Raw genomic sequence first — 23,164 nt, forward strand, 5'->3', positions numbered from 1 at the left:
GTAGTCTATTCACCTACACTAAGAGATCTAGGACCTTATTCTGGTTGACTCGCAAAGCTGCAAGTCCACCAAAAGCCCCAGCCACCCGCATTGCCACCAGCACCCCCCCTCACAAAATCATTCAATGGCCGCCGACCATCTAATGATTTTGCAAGCGCTTGCAGATCTAAGACACCTCTGTGGCATCTTAGATCTGCAGGCACCCTGTGCGGGAATTGGGTGAGCAGCTGACATCCGTTGACGTCAACTGCCCGCACCCAGCATGTGCGTCATGGCGCATCAGCATGGGAACGCCCAGTGGTTTCCAGGGAACACCCATGAAATGCCGGGCGTTCCCAGGGCACCACCGTCACCGCCACCATGCCCGCTCGCACCAAGAATCTGCACATGTGCATAAATGCGCAGACGCAGATGCCAAATATCACTCCCCCATTCAAACGCATGGGGGAGCAAATAAACTAGAATAACCCACCTAGTGAGATCATTTAGAAAACAAATGTATATTGCTATGTGTGTAGGCCCCATTACTCTACTGTGATCTTAGCAGGGTATGAGAGTTGCTTTGACACAGGAATAGGTGAAATTCTAATTGAAATGACGTGACGTTTCAAAAATATCAGTTAATTATCCTCCACCAACCATTTTTTATAAATGGCTATAAAAGGACACACGTTTATGGGCTTACTTTCTTTTACATGTAATTTATACATTTGTCATAGCTGTGAATATTGTGTGTATCATTACAGCTGAAGAGACACTTGCTTGTGACAATCCTGGACTACCGGAAAATGGCTACCAAATACTCTACAAGAGACTCTATCTTCCTGGTGAATCGCTCACTTTTATGTGTTATGAAGGGTTTGAACTTATGGGAGAAGTCACCATTAAGTGCATTCTTGGTCAGCCATCTCAATGGAGTGGACCGCTTCCTATATGCAAAGGTACTGAGCTCATTTTACATCATGCTTTCATATAGTCAAGTGTCCTTAACTTTAGTCTACCCTAAGGGTGGTTGGCAAAAAGATAGCTTTGCTTGAATGTTGAAATCAGTAACTTTAAAATTCTTTCCCAGTGGATATTATTAAATGGCCTTCCAGCATCAAAGGAGTTTCATTAGATTGCTTTTACCCAGCATTCCTTTGAGAATAATCCTATAAATCATGCTATGTCACAAAGCTCTAAGTAAAGAGATTTTAGGGACTTATTATTGACAAGTCAGCCTCTTAGAAGAACAGGAGTTAACTCCTCTTAGTCGTTCAATCTTTTATAAATTCTGGTATAAATTGCCTTAAAGTCAGATTACTCTTGATACTGAAATGGCCTTGGCGAGCAGATATTTTTTTCAATTCCAAACACATTTCATGCCACCCAGTTCTGAGATAGACCGAAAGAGGCTGCCAGGTTACACTAAACAAGTAAGGGAATAATACTTGTCTCTAGGCAATATCTGCTTTGGATAGAATAGTATGAATAGGCTACAGTATAATAATAGGACATCACCATCACAGTAATGACATCACCGAAAATATTATCATGATTCTTTACATGTTCTTTTGTCAGTGGAGGGTTACAGCATACTAAATGCCTTTTCAACACATATTTTAGCATCTCCGTATCAGTGTAATTGACCCTGCTGAGTTCTTTATTGAGTATTTATATAGAGCAATAGGAGGAGTTACAAGTCATCAAACTCCATTATCGCTTAATGTGGCTGATCTGTCCACAGCTCCCATTCAAATAGACTAAACCTGCAGCCTGAACAACCTCATTAATCAGTAACCGTTTGATAAATGACACCCACAATGTTATACGATCTTCTAAATTCGACAGCCAGGAACATACGTTTACTTCTTTGTATGGGAATCGTATTCTTCATTTGCAGCTTGCCTTATACTCACTGCCATTCTTTTATAGCATTTAGAACATATGTTCAACGCATGATTAATAATGCTGATAGTGTAAATATGTGTGTGCTTGCTTGCGTGCATGCATGTGTGTGGGGGTGGTACATACAGTGTTCCGTTTAATTGCTTTTATTCACATCAATGCAAACATTGGGGGAAATTTACTAAGATGTGTATTCTACTTCACATGTGATGTTGCTATGGGTAACCAATCAGAAACTACTTCTTATATAATATTAATCGCCTTCTAGAAGATAGTAGACAGGATCTGATTGGTTTCCCATAGCAACATCACATGTGAAGTAGAATACACATTTTAGTAAATTTCCCCCATTGTCTTCAGCACTAGGGAAATGCTAAAGACGGATCACCTCTGATTCAATCCCGGCGCCCGCCAGAATGTCCCCTGTGGCGAGCGCCGGCGGAGAGGGACTCCATTAAATTTGGAAGCGCGTGCGTCTCACTCGCACGTGTGTCCCAGTCTCTCGGCAGGTGGGCAGCGGGACCCTGCCTGTCTCCTCTTCAGGGAGATGGGCAGGGTTGGAGCAGCGATGGGGATCGATGATAGAGGCGACGGACGGTGACGGGGAGCTCAGTTGCCATTTGGCACGTGAGCATCTCGTGCGCGCGCCCCCTGGTGGGGGCTGGCGATAGTTTTGCCAGCATCTGCAATGATGGAGCCGGGTTCATCTGTATGTGTAAATATAGTTAAGTCCTATAGGAAAGCTGCAATGTCAGATTGGGACATGAAGGGACCCCCAGGGGTATGCAGTGGTGGTCACTCTTTGGAGGGGGTGTGGCTAGTTACCACATTGGTTAACCTAATTATTAGAGAGTGCATATCAGATTTATACCAAATTGTCACACAATCTTCTCTTATAGCTTTACTCTCTCTAATGGCAATACAAGTGCAATATTTTTATTGACACTTGGAAATCAAAGTAATTCATTGTAATGTGTACATATGTGATTATCAGTATTGATTGGCGCCTTGGCAAACTTGACATTCACACTGAGAAAAGTGTAAAGCAAATCAAGTGAAATGTATTTTGAAGATAATAAATATCTATTAATAGGTTTCATGGCTTTGTGTTGTAATGGGTGTGGTAAAAGATGTTGACATTCAAAACATCAACATGGTTGTTATTTTAACATGTGAAATATCAATATTAACAATGTTGACATTGACATAATGTCCAAACTGCCAAAATGTTGGAATTTATAGAACATTTAAGTCCTAACCATATCTTACCCTAACCCTGTCCACAGCCTAATACTAACATGGACTATCAACATTGTGCATGTCAACATTCACAATGTTGACATATTGTCAATGTCGAAATTGGGAATATTGACATAATGGGCCGGATGTACTAAGCTTCAAAAATTATAAAATGGAGAGTGATAAACAACCAGCCAATCAGCACCTACCTGCCATGTCACAGACTGTGTTTGAAACATGACAGGTAGGAGCTGATTGGTTGAAGGTTTATGACTCTCCACTTTATCACTTTTCAGGGCTTAGTACATCTGGCCCTTTGACTGACAAAATAACATCCATTTTGACATTCAGACTTTATCAATATTGCAGGGTCTGCAATTCTGATTGTTAACATTTTTACCAAATAGCTGTTGTATTGTATGCCAGTGGTTATATATTTTGATCATATATTTTCTAAATGTTTGCAAAATAATAATATACCGTATATACTCGAGTATAAGTCGGCCCGAATATAAGCCGAGGCACCTAGTTTTACAAAAAAAAAAAACTGGGAAAACGTATTGACTCAAGTGGGACCCTCACTCGAGTATAAGCCGAGGGGGGTTTTTTCAGCATAGAAAATGTTCTGAAAAAGTAGGCTTATACTCGAGTATATATGGTAATTATAAGTGCACAGATTTCTGAGAGAGCAACACCTGGCTGTTGATGTATGTGTGTGTGCAGTGGCGTAAGTTTGTCACAGTTGCCTGGAGGCAAGATATATATTGGTGCCCCCAGCCCCCCTGCCCCCCCCCCCCTGATCCTTATATAATATAATAGTGTATGTGTCTGTTATGAAATATATGTGTTTTATACACACACACACATATATATTGAGAGAGAGAGTGATAGAGAAAGAACACATATATATTTCAGAAATCAGTTACAGAAGGGATATCAATGGCTTTCAATTAACTGATTTATTAGTTTTTGAATCTAGCAGGGGAGGAGAGGTGCCCCCTTGGGAGCAGGAGCCCGGCGACAGATGACTCCATTGCCTCCCAAAGTTCTGCCCCTGTGTGTGTGCATATGTAGATTGCGCTTCTCATTTTGATGTCATAACCGATTTTCATTTTTCTCCCATAGCTACCCAAGACAGATTTGAACATGCTTTACAAGGTAAGTGCACAGGACTATCTCCTACCAACCCGCACCTACATAAATATTATCAATTTCTTTATTGTATATGTAAAAACAGTAGTGCATTGATATCGCTATAATAAAGTTATTTAATGCTCTCTGGTCTTAGAGATTTTTCTTCTAATGTATTTTCACAATAAGATACATAAATACAGTATCTGTGTATACATATAAAAGATGTGGACAAGTGACACCTCTTTTAAACCATTATAAAGCCATGCATGCAACCTCGATTCAGATAAACTGACCTTGCTCAGAGGTGTCATATACTACAATAGACAATGATATATAGATGTTATGTCATACAGCGCTTCATGGATTATAATCTCCTGCAGACAGTTATACAGCTGAATGCAAGACAGACTGAGTTCAGTACAGTAGGTTCTAATACGGGCATACTAAAATACCATATAATGCTACACAACCTTATTATTTGACCTGCTTTGATTGAATCATTTAACATAAGGAATACATTTACTGTAGCTTTCTACATTGACATTGTCATTATATTTCTGAATTGACACCTGCTTGCCATAGTTTGTTAAATGATTCTAGAAAAACTATGTTTCAGAACAATAAATGTCATTTTAATAGACAGTTATTTGACAACCCTGTCACCGACCACACAAATTGAGTGGCCAATAGAATTTTAAAATAGTATCTAGAAAAGCAGTGTGATTTTGGGGAGCACAGAGGTACATGCAGTGTGTATGCTATTCTGTGGAATCAGTTCACTTTTGCAAAAATTAGCTCACATTTATGAGGCAGTGAAGGGGTTTGAGGTTCTCGCTGCTTTGCTTGTCTGGTGTTGTGACCTTCATTTTGGCCAAAGGAAGCTTATAAGGGGCAGACATGTTATATTTGTAGTTTCCCTTGTAGTTGGTGACTGCAGGGTTGCCTACACTCCTGGAATGGTCAGGAGGGTCCCAGAAATTGGGTCCCCTCCTGGTCCCCGGAAAGAAGGGCAAGTCTGCCAGAAAGCTGCCCGTCTCCCTTCCCCCCTCCCCCATGTTGGCCAAGTGATGGGTAACGCATCATTGTATCCTGTCCCCGCTATGTAATGCCTGAAATACCAACATTGCACAGCAGGGGTGTGGCCACAAGGACACAATTCCACTGGCCACGCCCCTATAAAACATGACATTCGCTCCTGTAGATCCACCCCCATCATGCCCCTTTCCCATCCTTACAGCAGCCAAGCCCCACTGCCTCAAGGAATTGGCTGCCCTCTCTGCTAGAAAGTAGGCAACCCTGTGACTGACCAGCAGTTGACCAAAGCAGACTGTCCCCATGCATTGCCAGCTGACCACATGGTATACATGTTGAGGCTGTTTTCACTACTTGCTCCTGCCAGGAGCAGACTATTTATATGATGATTGAATATACTGCTACAAATGTACCTAAGAAAGGTTTATCCAAGAAACTAAGGATTTTTTTCTAAGACAAATGTTCTATTGAAGATGGAATGTTTCAGACTTTACTTCTTATTTATTTATCACCTTCTAGAAGATAATAGATAGATTGGTTGCTATAGGCAGCATCCCATCTTCAATAGAACTCCCATCTCAGTAAATGTACCCCTAACATTCTAGGGGTCAAAGTATCAAAGCAGTGGTAAATTAGTTTTTGCAATTTTTGTACTCCATGGAGAAGCCAGAGATTTCTCCAGTGGTGTATTCTTTATGGGTGGTGAAGCATTCTAGTACCTTATTGAGCAACATAAAGCTCAGCTGTGGGTGTGTTATGCTTACCTACATTCTGTTCACTCACACAAGCACCTTAGGGTACGCTCTGACAACTACAGTAGGCTTCAAATCGGATACACAGGGACTTGGGTCACCATAGTGGTAGTACCACAAGACCTCATTGGCTACTGAACTTATGTTACATTCCTATATTACCACATCCTGTATCACTGGGATAATCAGTGATACAAAGGGGGACATTTACAGAGATGGTAGTTCTATTTCAGATGGGATGTTGCTATGGACAACCAATCAGACTCTATCTATTATCTTTTAGAAGGTGCTAAATTATAAAGAAGAGGATTCTGATTGGTTGCCCATGACAACATCCCATCTGAACTAGAACTCCCATCTTAGTAAATTTCCCCCAAAAATGACTTAGCAATGAGATAACTCAGCTAGTAATACATATCCTCCTAGGGGGCATAGTCATTTTGTTAAATACTAAAGAGCCCAAATGCAAAATTCCTTCAAAAGCTAGATGTAGTTTCACTTCCTGCCAACAGATGGCAGTGTAAGCCTGCTCTAAGCAAATTCTTCGAAAGCTAGTAGATGTAGTTTTTACTTGCTGCCAACAGATGGCAGTGTTTTGGAGTCACAAAGACATTAGACACAACTAGCCGTCTTTGGATAGCCATGGCTCACCAAGGCCTATTGTTCTCAGCTGCAATATGATACATAGAACAATACAGTAGGGGATTAGCATAGGATTAAGTCCGACAGCTCTGGCTCACTTAATCCTAGTAAAGGGCTAGATGAGGATGGCTCTATCTGTAGATGAACAGGAACCAGAGAAATTCAACCTTGCTTTGGTGCGGAGCCAACTAATCTGAACATCAGTTGTCCTTGTGAATTCTTTTCATGCTACTTTGGTAGTCTGACTTGGCAGAGCTGCTGCACATGTATGAACATGGTTTGAAACATGTGTGACTTCTGGCAGAAGCAGCTGAGCAGTAGTGGAAGGATACAAATGGATCCCTCGGTACTTATATGTTAGTTGGGCGCCCACTAAGCTTTTTGCTTAGTTTTACGCATCCCCTCGCAGGGCTCGCTACGCTCGCCACGCTTCGGGCTCGGTGGCTCGTTGCGCTCGCCATACTATATAAAATCAACTCCCCGCAGACATGGATAGTGGGTGTATGAGCGTACTAACTACAGTGGGCACCCAACTAACATATAAGTACCGATCCCTCTTCATAAACTATGCAGAGATGGGGAATGTTCCCTCAGTCAGGCTCTGAAAATGTTATATTTTCAGTGCCTGATGACCTACTACTAGTGTATGGGGAAAGCTGTTCAGATCGGGAGTGAATGGTAAGAAGGAACTGCGTTACCTGTATATTGAATGGCTCTGTTTCTTAATTTATACAAAAGTAGGTTATATAATGTTGATTGTCACCTGCTTTTGTATAAAGTAAATGATGAGGAATAGACCATTATGTCTTGAAAAAAGGACCTCACAATAATTAAACTTGATGCACAGTTGAAATATTTAATCTACAAGTATATAAAAAAAACCTTTAATATATGTATAGTTTTTTAGGCAGTATGACAATCATTATGAATATGTAACCCTTTAGTCAAATGTATGTATATACAGGTGTAGATAAGATCTGTTCTCTATTCTCTCCAGTGGCAGAAGCAGCTGCAGAGACCTCGTTAGAAGGCGGGAACATGGCGTTAGCAATATTCATTCCAGTTGTGATTATTTCTGTTCTGCTTGGAGGAGCCTACATTTATATTACACGGTAAGCCAACAGCATTTGTGGAAACAATAATACAGTATATGAACATGATATTGTCTTTGATATTGTGTTAGCTGCAAGAGCACCCTCAGATTCTCCTCATCTTTGATAAGTTATAATTTCACTTGACACTACTATTGCTACGGTTTTCTGGAGCTGTAGATCCAGCCACAATCCCCTAACAACGTACCTCCGAACTGTCCTAATTTTTTTGGTGGCTGTCCCACCCACGGGCAGCACGTTGGTGAGGAGCAGCTGGGAGACCCTCTGTCCAGGAGACAGGGGGCATGCCAACAGCTCATAGATCACTGGCCATGTCCCAACAGTGGTAAAAATGGGGTGTGGCCTCACAGGAAGTGCATTGATCATATGGCCTTGATCACCTAACCAAGAGGCCACACCCTCTTATTTCAAGGTGCACATCTCAGCACATGGTTGTGTCCCTCTCACACTTAATGAAAAGTTGGGAAATATGTAACACTATGACTGTTATGATTTTCTGGAGCTGTAGATCCATGCTTTCCATTATATTTCTATCACTATTAGGGGTTTCTGGAGCTGCAGATTCAGACCCTCTCTACCATTCCACCATCATTATAACGGTTCTCTGGGGCTGTAGATTAATGCTCTCATATAATTATACTATTTAGGTTTTTGGAGCTGAATATCCAGGCTCTCTCTCATATTATTATCACTAGTATAGGATTCTTTCATTCCTGGCGTTATATCACTGAGCAGATAGGCCATGGACAACGATGCACATTAAGGAAAACAAAACTATTATTAGTCTGAACATTAAATTTCTGATATTTTTCCTATACTTACAATATATATTCGATTTTGATGATGTGCATAATAAAACTGTGTTACTTGGGATATTTTACCATTTAAATGTCCCGTATTTCAATATGGAGTAACTGCTCAAGACAATTTTATACCCCTTTTCCACTGCTGCAATAACCCATTATTGTCGGGTCTACCCGAGACATGGCTTAGTGGAAAGGTGTCCTAGAAAAACTAACCCTGGTCCAGTTACCTGGAAATCTGATCCAGAAAGCTACCAGGGTCAGACCTAGGACGTACCTGGATGAGGCTACAGTGAAAATGGGTGACCAAGGCTTCATTACAAGTCTATGGAGAACCAGATCACTGGTGCTTGGACAGTGCCGACAGAACAGAATAGAATGCAAACAGGTGCATGGTAATTGGGGGTCTTACTGGAAATAATCTGTGTAAAAGGTGCAGTGTGAGTTAGGTTGCAACTATGTTCAAAATCCCAGGTCATACCTGGGATTTTGGTGGAAAAAAGGGGGTTCACTTATAGGAATGTATGTATGTCTCTAAATAAGTTCTATCAATGTTTTATTATTTGTAAGCTAATATTGACTGAAGAAACTCTTTAGAAATGCAATATAGAAACATAGAATTTGACAGCAGATAATGACCATCTAGATCTAGTCCACCCAAAACTGATGTACATGCACACACTAGGGTTAATTTTTGTCAGGACTCAATTGACCTACCAGTATATTTTGGATTGTGGGCCGAAAAACCAGAATACCCACAGAAAACCCAGAACATACAAACTCGACACAGTTAGGGCCATATGAGACAACAACTATGATGGTGAACATATAAAGCAGGGAGGGGGGAGGGGGAGCTGTCCTCAGTGTGCACCAGCACCACTTGTGAAAAAAAACCGAGACGTGTTGCTGCAGTAGCCGAGCCAGCAGGATGCAGCTGATGGATGTAGCGCTGTCCAAGCACCATCAGCCCACATTTGGCAGTGGGTCAACACCTGCGCCGCTACTGAAGCTACAATGTTGAGTTTTCTTCCAAAAGTGACTCCTGCACGTCCCTCCTTTCTGCCATTAAGTGAACAGGCCGAGGACCCAGCGAACCTGTCAGCAGCACTAATTAAAGATAAAAGTACTGCTGCATCCCCTGCACCCTCTAAAGTTACGCTACTGAGTCCCATTGACAGTGAGATGTCTTCTCCCCTACCATAAATCCACACGTCTGTCCGATCATCTATGATTTATATTGTGCTCTGTCCATCTATTCCCAACCTGTTTTTTACCCCCTCCTGTCCATCCGTCAATGCCCCCTCCATTTATCTAGGCCTCCATACGGTACTCCATTTGTTAGGCTATGCCCTCTTCCATATCAATCTATGTCTGGTCTTGGCTGTCTATGCCCCCTCTCATCTGTCCATCTGTCTATGACCCTTCCCATCCATTCGTCTATGCCTTTTTCTCCTGTCCGTATGTGCACCCTGCCATCCATCTGTCTCTACCCCATCCTGTCCATCCCTTTATATACCCCCTCCCCCTCATGTCCGTCCGCCTATGCCCCCTCCAATCCATAAGTCTATGCCCCATCTTCTCTGTCTGTCCACTTAGGCCCCCATATGGGTCTCTGTCAGCCTGTTTATGCCACCTTCCATCTGTCTGTCCATCTATGCCCCCTCCCATCTGTCCATCTATGCTACTGACCCCCCTGTCCGTCTATACCTCTATATGGTTCTCTGTCTGTCTGTCCATCTGTCTATCAATGCCACCAATGTCCACTTCTGCTCCCATATGGTGCTCTGTCTGCCCAACCATGCCCCCTCCCTTTCATTTCTCTGTATCCCCATATGGTTCTCTATCCGTTAGTTTAACCATCTATAACCCCATCTGTCTGTCCATGCCTCATTCCTCTGTCCATTTAATTCCCCCTCTCCCCATCCTGTGCTGTAATCAGGTAGTGTCTCTCCTGTTCTCTCTCTGCCTCTCTCTCTCTCTCTCTCACACACACACACACACATAGGAGTATATTTAATGGCAAATGGCGAGCTATGACGGCGAGCAGTGCCGATATCTCACTGTTTCCACCTCCCTGGTTCTTTTCAGCGAGGTGGAAACGGCGAGTGCGGCTCGTCAAAACGGCGAGGCTCGTCACTATATGCAGCAAGCTTGCTGCAATTGTTGTCGAACCTCACCGTTCCGGAGAATCTACACCATCCTCTTATGGCGAGGGTTTCCCCGGAACATACAATACAGTGGGTGCCCGTGAGGGCATTGAATATCGCCCATTGACAGTTTCCCTCGCTCCCCTCCTCTGTCTCTTTCTCGCACTCTCTCTCTCTCTATACATAATTTGTTGAGTAAAGGGGTGATTCAATAACGATGTATGTAATGCACCCAAATAGGATACAGTACGGACTGAATTTGTGTTACAAAAGAATGCCATCTGTGTGCAACAAGCCAACATCAGCATCTAACATACTTAAAACAGAAATTTATCTGATGAAATGCTGACATCTGCTGGACACTTCTTGCATGTCTTGTGTACGACACATTTTTAAGTGATTTTTTTCATGTATAAATAACAGAAACAGTCAGAAGCGAATGCATTTTCTGTGCTTTTCATGTCATGTGTATTTGTAGTGTAAAAATAAAGCAGCCAGTATTTATTATGCACAAAAACAAAATAGCTAACCCAAATGTAACTCTCTATGCACGTTACATCTGCCCCCCTGCAGTGCACATTGTCCATTAGAAAAACATTTTTTTGTGAGCCAACCTGAATTTCCCCCATACTGTAGTTCATCATGTTACAGCAAAACAGGTACTTAGCCAGCAAGAATATAACGAGCATGTCTCCACCATTGTAAAAAACAGTCACGAGTCTCACGACAGCTGTTTTGGTGTGTACAATACACCTTTTTCATGGGCAAATGACTAGTGCTGCCCCTTTCCCTTATGTACCTGTAGCAGAGAAACATAACTGGACACTCACCAGATATAAAGCAGTAATCAGCGGCTCTGTATATTTAAAAATGCTGCAACCAGAAATACTAAGAGCAGTATCTAAGCAAGCAGAGGAAGTCAGTGGCTGGGCGGACACAAGTGGCATGTCAAAGCCAGGCGGAAGTGATAGATCACAAAATGGTGGAAGTGATGTAGCGCAGTACATGCATGCTACGGCACCTACAGCACAATACAAAAGGCAGAAATGATGCAAACGGATTGAGGGGCTGACTCCAGATCGCTCTTAGCAATTTGAATTCGGCCCCAGTCCCAATGTTTGGGGTTTGCGCATGTTCATTTCTGCACATATTCAAATACTGGCAACAAACGGCTTTGGCAAGTTACACACTCACTAAGCTGTTCACTGCGGGGAGGGAGGGACAAAGACATCACAGGATGCCAGCACCCGCCCCGTCTTTGGCGATTTGACGAGGAAATAAAAGTAATTTCAGGCTGACTTTTATTTCTGAAGGCAGAAGAAATCATTCGATGGTCGGCTACAAATGACTGATTTCTCCTGCTAGCGGACACATGTGAGGGCATTTGTTAGAGAACATGTCCCCTTGCATGGCACCAAGGGGATTCGGCGGTGGGTGGGTGTTCGGTCAGGTGGCGTTAAGCCACTCACTAAGCAGCGAATGATAACGGCACCCAAATGTTGAAAACGGCACTCGAATTAAGCCAATCTCGCACCCTTCGCTGGGCCGAATTCGCATAAAATTGCTCGCACCCACTTTTAAGCGAATTCCATCTGCCATAAAGTGCGCCCGATGCCGTAATGATTCACAAGTGCGAATCATCCGCACCTAATAAGATTGACCCCTATGAATAAAAAAAATCCATGTACTGACAAAAAAAAAAATCAGACGAGGTCCAGTCATAATCATAACAAATTGAATGCGGATTAGTTACATGCATTCTCTACGTATTATATACAGTATTAGTCAGCGCCACGTGTTTGCATTTTTTTGTGTTTTTAGTGTTCCTTCATTTTCAAGTTTTTTTTTATTTTTGTCTATTACACTGTAAAATGCTATGACCAATTTAAGTGGAGACTTGTCTGATATTAAAAGATTTGACAACAAGGACATTTCTCGGATACTTTTTGAGGATACTGTCTCCCAAGCATCTGATGTTGGTAGTCCTGCTAAAATTTACATAGACTGACTCTATCCCAATAATTTAAAGAAAAACTTATATCGCGAGGTATCCGCATACGAAACCAACCTACAATTGGGAGGTCTAATCCTGATTTTTGTAAACAATGGTGTCAAATCCTTAATGATTGTTCTTTTCAGCTTATGATTTTGGTCATTGAGCAGGTCAATATAGATTTGGATTTGTTGGATAAAGAGATTATTCAGTGTGAGAGTACAGGCTTGAATGTACTCAAAACAGACACCGCATCTGATTGGTTGTCCAATAGAAACAGGAAGTTTCGTGCAAATAGAAATTTTTCAGATGTCGAAACCCATACTTCAGCGTCTTACTTTAACTCTCACTCACAGTCTTTTTTAAAGGGGAGAGTCACAAAGAGCCGATACAAGGGTTCAAAGGACAGAAACCCTGTAGAAGTGGAGTGTTCAGACATAGGAACAAATACAAAGACAGGGAAAAACAAAAAGAAGTAGTGGTTTTTAACCTGTCAGACTATTGTCCCACTGATACTGAGATGTCTGTTTTGAGTAAGGGGTTGTCCTTTGTTAGAACATTTAAACAGCAGCCTTTTGATTTTGAAATAGAGCTATACAGATTTCAGCATACACTTAAGCTCAAGGATATCTTTGCCAAACAGGAACCAAGTACCGAGTAATTATTTTAATCCACCGAGTAACAATCTGTCCATTGAGACATTTATTAGATTTCTTAGATGGGACTTTATTCCCTTCATGGAGAAGCAAAGAATCTCTTGTTTTAATTTGATCAAAGATGAAAATCTTGCAGTTGTGTCTTTAAAAGAAAACGACGATATAATTATCCAGATTCGGTATGAAATGCCGGTGGTCGGCATCCCGATGGTTGAAATACTGACGACGGAATCCCGACCGCCGAAATGCCGACAAGGGAGGCCGTGGATTGCCCCCTTGCGGGCTCGCTGCGCCTGCAATGCAATGCAGCTCGCTGCGCCTGCAAAGTGCCGGCATTGTGGCGGTCGGGATTCTGGCGTCGGTATTTCGTCCATCGGGATTCCGCCGGCATATTGACCGCATCCCAATTATCCAACCCTCCGATAAGGTGGGGTGGAATAGTAACATTAAAGCGGACTACCTCTCAGAAATCAAAAGACAACTGGCTGATACACAGTGTTATAAGATGTTAACATGTAATCTGACTTATACCTACAAAAATGATGCTGTGATCAACTTGGGATTGATTAATGGGTGGATAGATGAACCTACTTTATATATCTTAACAAAATCGCACCCTATGATTTCTCTGATCTATGTATGCCCCAAAATACATAAAACTTTGGTAAATACTTGCCTACTTTTGAAAACTAGTTTCAGGGAGATTATAGTTGGTAGTAGAATTTTGCACAGTGCCCCATTGAGGGGGCATATCATGCTCTACCCAAAGGGCGTGGCTAGTTCCATATATGGAGAGATTGTGAAAAGAGATTGTGAACGTGGCACCTAGAAGTGTGGGTGTGTACTGCTACATCTAAGAGGAATCTTGTAAAATGACTTATATCCAAATGTAGATGAGCCCCAAAGCAGTTAGTAAGAGCTACTATACTTGGTAAAGTGCTGGGAAATGGTGCTGATGATTCAATGTAAATGTACAGTATCTATCTCTCATTCCTTTTTTCCCCAAAACTTTAACTGTGTAATGTGAGCTAGGTGAAATGAGGGAGATTGCTAGACTAATGAGGGAGAGAGGGAGATTGCTGCTATTTCAGTTACTCTCCTGCAGAATGCAGGAGGGTAGGCAACTATGATTTAGTACAGCCCAATGGGAGGCCTATAAATTCCTCTTGCAGCTCTGTGTCATAGACTTACTTACAAACAGTAGTTCAGAATATGGACTACTTTTTGAAGGATACATCTGATTTCATTTTGAAACCTCAAGTATATTGGTCACACCTACATCAAGTACAGTATATTGATCACACTCGATATTTCAAGTTTGTCTACCAACATCATCCATGATGATGGTGCACAGTTTGGATTTCTCACTATAATGGACCTATGGTTGAGTTTTTTGTTACTAAATTCTTATGGATTTTGTTTTGAAATAAATATTTTTTGTTCCAAAATCTTTGCAGTTTGTTGTGGATGTGGGGTGCTGACCTGCTCACTGAGTTCATTGATGTCCTCAATGCTCTTGACATCACCATCAGACTTACTTTAAGCTATAGTGAAACAACCATTAACTACTTAGATGTTGGTATAACCAAAGTAGTGTACAAGTTGTCTACAAGAATTTATAGGAAAAAAAAGAAGACAAAAATACGCTACTGATGGTGGATAGTTTCCACCCGCTACCTCTCAAACATGGATTACCGCTCTCCCTACTGTTGAGAGCGGTGAAAGTGACTTTCGATAAGAATGAATTCCCTTGTGTATTGGAAGAGATGGGGACATGCTTTATACAAAGAAGTTATAACCCTATGTAGATTTGTGATGCCATAACACATTGTCCATATTTGTCTCAGGATGACACATTTATTAAAAAGGGTCGTAGTACCGATACGGATAGACTTATTTATTCATCTACTTACTCTTTTGGATCGAGACATATCCGAGATACTGTACTTAAATATTGGCATATTGTGCAGTCTGCCAACACCATTGACAGCTTTTGTCAAAAGACTCTGCTCCTTTGTTACAAAAGGAGCAATAACATCAAAGACATATTAGCCAAGTCCGATATCGGATCTATCAAGAATACCACGTGGCTTCAAGCCAGGAATGGAGTGTTTAAATGCCAGAATCTACGGCAGTACACAGAGGAGGGGGCCCACCTGCAGTCTGCACACCACTGTTAAAGGGACACTGATGTTTGTGATCATTTATTCAAGCTTTGTATGCTTCAAAGTGAGAAATGCTTTCTGGATGGAGGACTAAAACCTTGAACATAAACAAAGCATATAACATCAGCAAAGCAAACAAGCATGAATACCTGACATTGAGCAAGTGCTAAATAGAATAATATTGCAGACAGAATGGTTTACACAAATAATAAGGTTCTCTGTTATAAGATATGTCTGTTAAGTAAGGCTGGTTGATAATATAACGATATAATGTGTCTTGACTCAAATTTTCCAGGCATATTGTTAACGTTTATTATGCCCATGATTGGGCATGGTAAAATGTGAAAAGCGCAGTGGCAGCAGAGCAAGGCACCTGGGGCCTGATTCAGACCTATATTCGCTGCCTAGCATGAAGGTAAATGCCACTCCGCCAAAACCACCCCTCACACATCCACAACCCGCATGGAGGGGAAAAAAATCATTTGATGGTCGCTCACCATCGATTGATTTTTTCCTCCACTGGGGGTGAGTGCTGACATCATGTGACATCAGCTGCCCGTCCCAAGCAGGCATTCGCAGGAGTAAACCCAGTGCATTGTGTGCACGCCCATCAAACACTATACCTATGAATGTATTGAGTAGGATAATTTGAGAAGTACATATAATAACATGAAATGCTGCACATTATTACTGTAGTGGTGACTGTCATTTTTAAAATATAAAATTTGGTAATCTATAATTTTTCTCTGTTTTTCAGATGCAGATACTATTCCAGTCTTCGTCTTCCCCTCATGTATTCTCATCCTTACAGCCAGATAACAGTAGAGACAGAGTTTGACAATCCAATTTATGAGACTGGGGTATGTGATTATTTATTATGATTTTGTGATTAATCAATCAGAATTCATAACTGTTGCAGCAGGCGCAGTGCACCAGGGCCCCCGAGGACTTAGGGGCCCACTGCTGCCCCTGTCACCCACTTCCTATCACCTGTTGCACTCTGCCTCCTCCTGCCTCTGCCTGGCACCCTCTGCCTCTCCCTGTCACCCACTGCCGTGTTGCATATTGTGAACTTGGGTTGGGATGGAGGAATGGTGTCCAAATTATATTTTTGCACCTGGGCTCACCAATCACAAGTTCCCGCACTGTTGACCTGCATATAGTTGACGTGATTTTATGGGATCTTTTTAATTATTAGGAATTTTTCATAATATATCATACACGTGAACTACGATTGGAAATGGTAAAGTGCCCAAAGTCATGGTGATTAAAGGGATTCATGCAAGCAGACACGATACACTAACTACAGGTCTATGTGCAACATTGACACCAAAAAAAGTGTGAAAATAGCATGCTGACCTTTTCATGTGTCACCAGTCAAACTGCCCATGTGCCTGTAACAAAGGTTCTATAACTTTGGCTTTAGCTGCCCGGCTGGCGCTGAAGCACAATGTACATAAACTAATGGTGCCATCAGTAAGTTATACTGGCACAGCCATCTGGCAGTTACCTTAAGAACTTTACGGTACTTGTTTCCTAGCATGGCACCCAGATTTCCTACATACGGCACCGTAGGGAAATCGCATCGCATCGCATGGGCCATTGTAGAGGCATGCGATGCGATTTTTTTAATGTAATTTTTTCTATGCTCATTGTACACCACTATATCGCATCGCATTGCATCGCATGTCCCTCAAAATCGCATGCGATTTAATAGGATGTGTGATGCCATGAAATTAGCTATACAATAATATGATTTATGTCCCAAAAATAGGTTTAACGCACCCCCCCACTTTCCACGCCAGCCCGAAGCGCTCACCACGCTTTGGGCTCGTTGGCTCACTGCGCTCGCCACACTATATGAAATCAACTAGACACCGACGTGGATAGTGGGGTAATGAAAAAGTCGGAGGACGTGTTCCGCCGCCGCTCGCCGCGCTTCGGGGTGGCGTGGATAGTGGGGGGGTGTGTTAAACCTATTTTTGGGACATACAATCATATTATTGTATACCTAATGTCATGACATCGCACACCCTATAAAATCCCTGCGATTTCCCTACGCAGAATAGCCCACTAAGCAAATTGCGTAGTGGGCGCCATTCTTGGAAACAATTACCAACTTTACTCCCCCCAGTACATCGGGACGGGTGATAGCTAACAAGCATGGAATAGATTAGGCCTTATTGTGTTCCTCAGCTGTTACCTGCAGCGGTGTAGCTAGGTGACATGGTGCCCGGAGCAAGGGTATGTGTGCATACCCCCCCCCCCCCTTCCTCGCAGCACCACCTAATTTTATTCCCCCACCACGCCCTAGAGGATGGTAGGGCATGAAATGCCACCTGTCGCCACATGTCTGCTCAAAAAACAGTGAAACACCCCATGTCGACCTTTTGACTGTCGACCTTGCCCATATTGACCTAATGCTTGTGTCAACCTAATGACATGTCGACCTAGACCTATTTCGACCTTTCTGCATGTCAACCTAATCGTGTCGACCCAATGCTTGTCAACTTAATGAGCGTATCCCTACTATGCTATGCTGCACGAGAAGCAAATACAGGTGTACCAGTGTCTCCATTGTAATCTTCATCTACAAATATGCCATTACTGTACTGATTCGGAAATGTTCACCAACTTTGGCCTTGCAAACCGTCTTGCAATAAACTGATAGAATACTTGTCTGGAGAGATCGATGTGATCAGCTATTCCTGTGCGTCCCTAGCAGTCAGTAGCAGATTATTACTTTGTAGACTTTGGAGTCACTATAGGTTAGGTATAGATTTCCTCCATTGTGGAGGAGAGTGCAGTGGCTGAAGGAGAAGGAAAGACGCCCAGGGGAACCACGCATGCACAGAAGGCGCAAGTCGAAGGTCACAAAGCCGTTCTGGGTTTTAGTTTCTGCTGGCTGTAGCGGGCAAACATAGACATTGCAGAGAGTGGGGGCTAACACCCGGAAGTGGGAGCTAGGCTAGCCAAGGGAGAATTTTTGCAGCAGAGTGGGGGCCCCTGGGTGACTGTTCTGTCTGACCCCATATATTCCGGCTATTATGTGCAGGATATTGGTATTAGGAATACGTATCTTTAAATATTACCATAGGACTGTACCCTGTTCTTCCTAGCACATTTACTACATATGTGTATGTTGAAAAAGTATTTTTTAATTATGCAAAAAAAGGTGTCTTTGGCGCTAGGGACTAGAGTGGTGCATTGTGTCACCCTGCAGCCACCACGCTGGAGGAATGCCAGCCTCCAAATGTTAGCACAAAGAAAGAGAGAAGCGTGGGGCACTCAAAGGTACAAAACAAATGGGTACTTATGTAGTATCTGGGCGCCCGATTTAGAAATCGGGTCGGATCGGGCACATCGCATCGCATCGCATGCGACCAAATCGGATGCGATGCGATGCGATGTGATGCGATGGACCCGATTTTTCTATAGGATTCAATGTTAAATTGGTCTGAGTCCATTTTAACATAGAATTCAAGGGGAAAAAGGGGTCCTGTTCCTTGCCCCACTATCCAAGTGGGCATGGAGTTGGATATAAACCTGGGTACTTATGTATTATCTGGGCTGCCGATTTTTTGATTGTATGCCTTAACTTAAGGCATACAATCAGATGCGATGCGATATCGCATCGCATCGCATGCGATGCGATGCGATGCGATGACCCGATTTTTCCATAGGATTCAATGTTAAAATGGACTGAGTCCATTTTAACATGGAATTCAATGGGAAAAAGGGGTCCTTTTCATACCCCTACTATCCAAGTGGGCATGGAGTTGGATATAAACCTGTGGCGAGCGTAGCGAGCCACCGAGCCCGAAGCGTGGCGAGGGGACGGTATTCTGTGTCCCCTCGCGGGGCTCGCTACGCTCGCCACGCTTCGGGCTCGGTGGCTCGCTGCGCTCGCCACAGGTTTATATCCAACTCCATGCCCACTTGGATAGTAAGGGTATGAAAAGGACCCCTTTTCCCATTGAATTCCATGTTAAAATGGACTCAGTCCATTTTAACATTGAATCCCATGGAAAAATCGGGTCCATCGCATCGCATCGCATGCGATATGGTCGGATGCGATGCGATGGACCCGATTTCAAAATCGGCAGCCCAGTTAGTACATAAGTACCAAATATACATATATATATATAATATAATACTGGACTGTTCCAAGTCAATTGAAAGACACTTCTCAATTAGTGCAGTTGAGGCTGAGCTGGATAAATAAATCAGTTTCTAATTGACAGCCTACTACCAATTGTTCTAAAGGGACTGAATTTACAGCTAAACCCTACTGGATATTATCAAGTAGCAATTGGAATATGTATTAATTGTTCTTATACCTTTTATTATACCTACTGTTTATTGTGTGTTTGTCTTTAATACATTTTTATTCATTTGTTGTTTACCTTTGAGCGCCCCACGCTTCTTTCTTTCTTTAATTATGCAAGTTGGTTTTGGAAGCATAACTTTAGTCTGTATTGTTCATTTATGATTGGGATTACAATACACAAGTGATATTAATATACTAATGTAAAGAAGTAACGTAATGTCATCACCTACAGTCCGTGAGTTCTGATATTATAACTTTGGAATAATACACCCGTACTGTTATATTATTAGGAGTAAAGTAGCACATTTCACTAACTTAAATAATAGAACTTAACCTTCATCACTCCGTCACAGGATGTTTTAGTGATTTCTAATATCCAGATTACAAAAGATAGATGGTGAACCAACCAAGTCTTGTTTTAGTGTCAATTCCCTGTCGGTTACACCAAAGTTTATTACATTTCAAAAGTTAAGACATAATAACAGAACTACACAATCCATTGAGCCAGTTATAATGCCAAAGGTGGGACAATGTTACTTTAGTTCTTTATTTAATGTTACTTAAGTTCTTTATTGTTACTTATTTCCACAATTATTCATTTTGAGTGAAAATTGGTGATTATTTGTTTCATTCAATTTCCTAAAATTCAAATATTACTACAAATATTTAGCATATATATATATATATATATATATATATATATATATATATATATATCAATGAACAATTACTGCAAAGCATCTACCGTGATCTGGAAAAAAAAGATTTATTCTTTAAATTGATTATAGAAATGATCTAACGCTCTCTCTAAAAAAAATCCCAATGGGAGCATAAACTATTTTATAATATAAAAGGTATATATTTTTCTAAAGTGCACTATGTACAATATAGACAAGTACTAGCAGGGCTGCCATCACAAATTGCGGGGCCTCGGACTGACAAAATAGGCAGGAAAAAATTGTGGGGCCCGGGACTGACAAGTGAAAACATGGCAAATTATACTTGATAGACTCCAGTCCTGGGCCCCCTTTCTGTCTGGAGTCCCTGCAGTTCCCCCGATGGCTGCCCTGAGTACTAGATACATGCAGGTAATCTGGCTAGTGTTGGAAAGGAATAGAACAATACCAGTGGCAAATGCAAGATTTCTAGGCGGGTGTTTCCAAATGCAATATACAATTTCTGAGTCTGCGGAACAGTGGAGCAAGAGTAGGAGGACAGACACACACACACACACACACACAGCACACTTGGTAGAAGAAGCTGCTACCCCAGGTCATGTGCAGCAGCTCTGTTTTGTCTCTTATAATACATGATGTATCGGAGGCTCTAATAATCGTATTATACACTATTGCTATTGTTGTCATAATTTTAGCAAACTTGCCAAGAGGAGGGTGGTATAAATACACACTAGCTTGGTACAAGGCCGGGCAATAGCTGGGGCTACTGCAATGTACATGCTCTTGTTGCTTATTAAAGGTTTGATCTTCCTCAATATGTAGAAAAAATACATGGTTCAATCACCTATACTTATATTTATACATTCTATATTTATATTGAGAAATATATTATTAGATTTATATACTGTTAAAATGGTATTTACTGCATTGTATGTTTTGTTCCTTTATTTCAGGAGACAAGAGAATATGAAGTTTCAATATAGAAGCAGAGGTTCCAATATGATAGCAGGCGTCAGACACCTTCATCCAAGATGTCAGTTCTGAAAACCAGAACTTCTCAGTACTCAATCCAGAGACTATGTGGAGTTGAAATGAACCTTTTAGTCTATTACTTGTATTTCCTTTTTACTTTTTCTTGAAGATTTCTGTCTCTGTATTTATAACATTTAACTAGATGTGGTTTGACAAAAACAATAGATTATGTTGCAGGGTACAGTAAGGACCAATATCGGATCAGTGATATTGCTTCTGGGATTATATTCGCAAAGGACAGCAACATTTCAGTTGTATTAAAACGATAGCCCTCGGTCTCCTATGGTTTCAAATCTAAGCTATCTGAGCCTTTCTTAGTTGTGCTGTAAAACAAAAATAAGTAGTAAGTACTGGCAAAAGATATTAGCAGTGTCTATGGCGCCTGTATTTCCTGCCAATTTTTATGCACTTTATTGTATAGCACATAAAAGTGAGAGTTTTCAATCGACAGTCTCGGAGCAAAGTTAATTCACATTGCGTACATTAATTATCCCTGAGGGTATTTGTCAAAACAGCGTCTGTGACCCGGCTGATGCAGAACAAATGGAGAAAGATAAGAGCAAGTTCCACTGAAAAGAAATTGGGGAAAATTTCTATTAAAAAAAATATCAAAAATGTGACGACCTGTTTCAAAAATTTTGAAATTGGTTCAAAGCAGATGTATAAAATAAATTTCTTGGACTTGATCGTTGTTTCTTGTGAATAGCTTGGAAATGTGTTTTCCAAATTTTGAGAAAGAAAAATAGATTAGAAATTTAAGTACAGAAAGTAAATGCACTTTCAGCTTTGTAATTTTCTGTTTTTAAGACAAATTTCCAACATTTGTGCTTAGAAATTTTTTTTGTAAACATTTGTAAATTTGTGATATTTTTGAAGGTGTAATGTGATCCAAACATACAAGTTAGCATATACCTTTTTAGTTCATTTTTCTATCAGTCTTTTCTAGTTCCATTATTAACAGTTTTGTGTGCAAATGGGAAAGATTAGGCACCAGACATTCCAGTTTAAAGACAGGGTGATCTAGGAGGAGAAATATCATAATGGTGTAGTTTGCCAAACGCTCTAAACAGCAAAAAAGAAAAATGACACTCTAAGAATTTGTGTTTCAATGATTATATAATAGGGGCAGTATTTGTGTTTCAATGCAGGACTAGATCCCAAATTCAATTGTGCACGTACGACCTTGAAAATGAGCTTTAGTTGATGGGATTTCTGTCTATATCATTGACCTTTGGAAAAAATTCTGATTGCTTATTAAAGGTGTTGCAATTGCTTGGAATATTAGGCTTGCTGTGCAAATTAATAAGTGACCCAGAGTGTATACTAAAGAACTATGAAAATTTCAGTGGCTGATCAGGGGTTGGGGCCATTATTTGAATCTTGCCTGGGGTAATTTCTGTATCTACAAAGTGCTAGATTTTGGTTTTTCAAGGTCATTGTTTATTTCAAAGGTGGTGAGATGAAAAGCAGAACAGAAACTGTGTAACATGCAATTTTATAATAAATTATCCAATGGACAAAGTATGGTGGTATGCCACACCCCCACTACTCCTACCACATTTG

The 23,164-nt window shown here is 41.3% G+C and overlaps 1 protein-coding gene across 3 annotated transcripts in view; it reads left to right on the forward strand.

Annotated features, from left to right (window-relative positions):
* The window catches only part of SEZ6L (seizure related 6 homolog like), a 351,778-nt gene extending 329,491 nt beyond the window's left edge, over positions 1–22,287 (forward strand). For all 3 annotated transcript variants that reach the window (XM_083146527.1, XM_083146544.1, XM_083146535.1), the window contains 5 exons: positions 747–941; positions 4,252–4,284; positions 7,684–7,798; positions 16,320–16,422; positions 21,523–22,287. In XM_083146527.1, coding sequence (XP_083002653.1) covers positions 747–941; positions 4,252–4,284; positions 7,684–7,798; positions 16,320–16,422; positions 21,523–21,552 — 476 coding nt within the window. In that variant the 3' untranslated portion in view covers positions 21,553–22,287. The remainder of the gene's footprint in view (positions 1–746; positions 942–4,251; positions 4,285–7,683; positions 7,799–16,319; positions 16,423–21,522) is intronic.
* Positions 22,288–23,164: the final 877 nt, after the last annotated feature.

Source organism: Crinia signifera, chromosome 1 (genome assembly GCF_055691185.1).
Source record: "Crinia signifera chromosome 1, ASM5569118v1, whole genome shotgun sequence".
In the NCBI taxonomy this organism is placed as follows: domain Eukaryota; kingdom Metazoa; phylum Chordata; class Amphibia; order Anura; family Myobatrachidae; genus Crinia; species Crinia signifera.